At 44.4% G+C, this 5,544-nt stretch overlaps 1 protein-coding gene across 1 annotated transcript in view; it reads right to left on the minus strand.

Annotated features, from left to right (window-relative positions):
• Window positions 1–597: 597 nt before the first annotated feature.
• The window catches only part of glra1 (glycine receptor, alpha 1), a 152,606-nt gene continuing 147,659 nt past the window's right edge, over window positions 598–5,544 (minus strand). Inside the window, exon 9 of the mRNA XM_042228878.1 lies at window positions 598–5,285. Within this exon, the coding sequence (XP_042084812.1) occupies window positions 5,001–5,285 (285 nt within the window). The 3' untranslated portion in view covers window positions 598–5,000. The remainder of the gene's footprint in view (window positions 5,286–5,544) is intronic.

Consider the following 5,544-nt stretch of genomic DNA (forward strand, 5'->3'; position numbering starts at 1 on the left):
CTCCCTGAGCCCGTTGGAGGTCTCTGCTTTTTTCCAGGTGCTAACATCATTACCTGGAGTACATCATGTACCTGACATAGCCACATGCCATATTCCTGGATTCAACAGGATCAGAGGTTTTGATGGAAAGGTGCGACTGCTTTTTCAGACATATACAGGGACCCCGGCCCACCGTCCCATAATGAACCTTAGTGCGAGGTGTTCCTCTGGTGGCCACTGATGCTATGTGTGTTCTGACACCGGCCGTCTGAGCTACAGCAGCTCGTCTGTTGGGTCGGAGCACACGACCCAGCCTTTGCTGCTCCACCCACGACCCCGTCACCGGTTTACCGCCAATACTGACCCCTGCAGAAGAGGAACACTTCACAAGAACTGCAGTTTTGTAGGAAATCCTCACACTCACGCATTTTTCCGACTTCTAACGTCAAGTTTTAGGACACATGGTTGACCTGCTCCCTTGTCTGCAGCTTAACGTGAAGCACTCTAATTGCAGGAATTTTGCGTGAGCAGTAGGTGGGACAAAGAAATTCTGAAAGCACGATAAACACAACAAAGAAGTCTGACCTTTATTAAAATAAAAACAACCTGCAGCCGGGATTTCTTTGCAATTTTTAATACTTTTTCTCGAACGATTACACAGATCCTTGAGTCGAGTAACAGAAAGCAGAAGATCCAACTCCAACAACCTCGACAATGTTCAAAAACAGGTAAAGAGATTTTTGTTCAGAAAACCTTTAATCATTAATAGAATTAGTAGTATGACATATTTCAGTAAATATTTAGATATATACAGATACAGCAGAAACGGTACATTCTTTTTTTTTCTCTTCAAATTGCTTCACATTTTTTTATACAAGCCAAAATATCTGCCATTTTATTTATATTCATGCAAAATATTGATTCTCAGATTAATGAAAAATAAAAAGGATTTGCTGAACTTTTTTTTTTCATTCTGCTCTGATGTGCACGTTCAGATTATAAGCGTCATAATGAGCATAATCGTAAGTTCGGCAAACGAAACAGGTGCACTTTGTGCCAATACACGAGAGAAGCAACCAAAGCAAAATTAAGGCCATTCCAACTTGTGCAAAGAAAGTAAATAAATAAATAAGAAGAAGAAGAATCGTCATAATAATGTTTCCTTTAGTTCACAGCAGTTCGAGAGTCTCTGTTTTTTTCTCCTTCTGCCTCGGGGTCATCGGGTTGTATATTACATACAATAAAATACAAGAGAATCAAACAAACCCTGCAAAAGCCCGTGAATCATTAATCATCGGCAAATCAAACCATGCTACTTTAAAATCCATAAACGTCTAAAAATGCATCCCTCTCTCTCATCCTTCTGTCAGTTTGCATCACATCGCGATGCAAAACCAACCCACAGTATCCCCCCCTCTGCCCCCCAAACCCACAGAGAACAATGATTAATACGACGGCATGAGGCCTGACAAAAAGCTCTACAACAACTATGACACGCACGAGACCCACGCCTGAGGGGAGGGCCGTAAATGCTGGGAAATGATGGTTGAATGGATGCACGATATGCTTCTAGGTCCTCTTTTTTTGTTGCATATTCAACCCCCATATGGCACGAGAAGATGTACATGTGTATGTAAAACAGGCGACTGATGTCCTTGTGTTTTTGGCACAGAAGATAAAAGGAGCCGTCCTAATCAGATTGAGCCGGCTGAGGTTTCCCACCTGGGTGCAGGCCGTGACCACAGAGGAGGCTTCACTGCAAACAGAGGCCATCAGAGGCGGTTTGCATCATACGTGTCGCTCAGAGGAGCTGCCAAGTCTGCAAAATACGATTTTCCTGGCGAGCGTGCACGGATCCATAAGTTCATTTGCTGGGAAGAGCTGCACCTCAAGCTCTATTATAAAAGATATTTTAAAGTTTGTTGTGTGCCTCACCACGACTGAGCCAGGTGGACTAAAAGTCGAACACTTCCATTTAAGACAGCGTTGATTTGTCCCTGTACACAAATATAAAATATTCCTTTCAGCAGCACTAAACGGTTTACTTTTTAAGTACTGCACCTGCTTGACTGACCTGTGTAACTGAAAGAGTTTATTACCTGGAATTAGCTTTAAGGTGATTTCTGGAGAACTTTGGTCAAACCAAGAACGCTGTGTGAGAAGCATCACAGCAGCCTTTGAAAGGCCCAGTGAGCTTGTTTTGCTTCGTTGCTCCCACATACATGAATAGCAGAGAAGTACAAGTGTGACTTTGGACCTGGGTGAGGTCTTCATTTAACATGCATATTTGTGGGTTTTCAGAAAAAACACCACCTTTTTACTTTCCCTGCTTGAACCGTCTGATCTGCTCTGAATCTGAATCCGTGCCCACATCTCTGAAGGTGTAACGATAAGGAGGGTGAGAGGGTGAAGGCGGGGATTCGACCGGAGCTCACGGAAACACAGCCGCGCATGTGGAAATAAAACGGCCTCTGTAAGTAACCGAAGCACCTCTGAGGTTCCAGCTTTGAGCAGTTTTCCTTTTCTGGGAATGATTCGGTGAATGAGATGCATAGTTTGGACTGAAGCAGATTTTATGGCACTTCCATTTTAAAGTCAGAACAGGCTGGGATCATGTGAGCAGAGGGAGAGGTGGAGCATAGCCCTTCGGATTGCTCGCAGTGTACTTTGAGACAAAGTGAATGATGTAAATTAAAATCTACATCAGCTGTTCTGTAAAAGACACAAAACCCAAATTAGTTTTAAGGAATCCCTTTGCTGCGGATTCATGGATTAAACAGCAGGAGGAGAGAAATGAAGAAATCATCCAAATGAAAATATTGTTTTGTATTTCTGTCTCTGAGGATAAAAGGAATATGAAATTATAGCCTCTTAAATCATATTTTTTCTCACAATGCAGAGTTGGACAGCGAAATGTTTGTTTCAGTTAACAGTGGAGATGCACTTTGTGCCAATCTCCCCGTGTCTGATATTTAGACCAAAACAAATAATCCATGTTTTATTGTCAGAGCGAGGAAGGTCTAGCTGGCTGGTTGACTTTCAGCTGGTGGCTCACTGATCAGAGGTTATCGGAGGAATAATCGGAAATATTCATCCGCTCTCTCTAAGACTCTTACAGTATGTCTGTGGACTGGGACAGAACGAGGAAACACAAACTATAATATATAATAGCTACATCAGGCTAATTTAACCAGCGCACAAGCTGGAATTTAATAAAATGTTTCTGACTGGGCAGTACGGCTGAGCCAGGCCTCCCGGTGTCTCACAAAGAATCGTCGACGTGCTCCTTTGAGGTTTGGCTGCAAAGGCAGGTTTTTGTGTAAGAAGCAGAAAAAGATAGTGTGAGACTGATTAAATGTTTGCAAAAAAAAAGAACATTGCACATCACAGCCTGTCAGAGTTCTCACTGCACACACATCATCACTCTCCTCCTTCCACCTCCTTCCTTCAGATTTCTAGTTTAAAACATACACACATATATATTTATATATATTTTTCTCCATCTACTGATCCGTGTGCATTGGGCAGAAGTGCCTGGGCAGTTTGCAACACCTTTGTCTCCATTCTGACCAATAAGCATGAAAGACCTTTTCTCACTGTCTGCAGCGGGATGTGGATGAGGGTGCTAAGACGTGGGAAAAATCATATTTGCATATACTGATCATTGCATAGAGAAGCCTGGTGCAAAGTACAAGAAAAAAAAGAAACAAATAAAATCATTAGTCACACTTATGAAGCCTCAAATGACGAATCCCCTCATCACAGCCTCTGCATGTGGATGGCGGCGTAGCTTTATGAGGTTTGCAGCTACAGTCGGTGCATACGAACGAGGCGGGAATACAGTTAATTAAGGTAACATATGTCCTCTCGGCTGGGGAGCGGGATGGGCGGCGTCACGTTAAGGCGGGGTCAAAGCAAGGAAGCACTACTGGAGATGTAAACGTATCTGTGTGTTGCTACGTCCTCGCTCGAGTAGTTCTCTGTCCGCTTTCACCAAAACAAAGCGAAATCTCAAAAACCCAGGAGCCTGCGAGGCGACATCAGCTGCTGACATCAGAGCGCACCTCCTTCCTGCGTGTCAGAGCGCCGCAGGAGCCACGTGTTGAGTCGGCACAGAAATTCATTAAGAAACAACCGAAAAAACAGAAATGAAGGACAGGCAGAGGAACACGCTGAGCACGGATAAATGAGATAGTTTGTCCCATGTCGTCCAGTCGTGTGATTGACAGGTCGGTTCAGTTTCACGGTGCTTGATGGCAGCGGGAGCAAGGGGGAGCTTTGAGGAGTGCTTGCAGTACACATTTGAAGCAAATCTCGATATACAGAAAGCGCGACCTTTGCATCGCTTTGTTCAATGGAAGCACCGATCGGCCCGCCTTCTTTTCTTTTCTTTTTTTTGGGTGAAAAATCCTTTAAATCCAGACGCCCACCTGTGGAAACAAACATCCTATTTTTTCCCAGTTATGATAACATATATGAGTATATTACACTGCTCTCGCACGACCCACCCGTCACATAGCATTATATCTGTCGTCACACAAAAAGCTAAAATCAAACACAACATTTCTTTTACAAGCCTCGCTTGTTCAGTCCGACTGCTCCCACACAGTTTTTGCTGGGATGCCTGCAAAAGTTGAACTTTTCGTTTCTTGAATATATTGCCACATTCATATATCATGCATTTTACTGCATTGCTATTGCACCGGTCCGGATTATTCAGGAGCTGGAAGGAGACGGGAACGGGGCAGGTTTCAGGGTAGGAGAGGAGATTAAAGGAAAAATAAAGCAATAATAAATATTTGAAATCGTGTCTGTAGGCGTCAGGTGGTGCCATGGTGAGCGACCGCCACAAAGAAAGTGACTTTCCTCGACCAAATGAAGGCGAAGGAAGAGGAAGAGGAGAGAACGCTCGGTGGAAAAAGGGGCAACAGATCTTGTACCGAAGTCAGCGCTCTGTTTCCTTTTCTCTGTCTTCTCCTCTTCGCACCGTTCTCCTCCTCGTCCTCCTCCTCAGCTCTCCACTACTGCTTGTGGATGTCCTCGCTGCGGATGATCTTGTAAATGATCCAGTAGAAAATGTTAAAAATGAGGAAGACGAGCGGGAAGGCCACGCGGGACACCGTGTCGATGCGCTTGGCCCGACTGATGAACAGCTTCTTCATCTCCTCAATGCTCTTTTCGGGTGCGGCCGAGGTCGGGGCATTGTTGTTGTTGCCTTTGATGGCCATGCCGTCCTTAGCCTGCAGGCAAGCAGGGCCCATGCCGTAACCGGGGAAACTGAAGCGGCCCTCGCCCGTCTCATCCTCCTGCAACACAGGCCAAGACTCAGGCTGTTAGGAACCAGAGAAAGACGTTACTGTTGAGAGGTGTGTGTGTGAGTGAATTTCAGAGATGTGCAGACATGCAAAACAAATAACTGATGACGTGGAGTGAAAATGAAAAGCGAGGAAGTGAAGTACTTTATCACATGACCGTGTGTCTGAATAAACCAGAAATTTAAGGTGGAATTAGCGTCTCATTCTCAGCTGGCTGTCTTAATTAAAATAAAGAGGAAAAGAAGAATAT

The sequence above is a fragment of the Haplochromis burtoni genome, unplaced genomic scaffold (genome assembly GCF_018398535.1).
Source record: "Haplochromis burtoni strain Fernald_Lab_line unplaced genomic scaffold, NCSU_Asbu1 Contig_361, whole genome shotgun sequence".
Taxonomy (NCBI): domain Eukaryota; kingdom Metazoa; phylum Chordata; class Actinopteri; order Cichliformes; family Cichlidae; genus Haplochromis; species Haplochromis burtoni.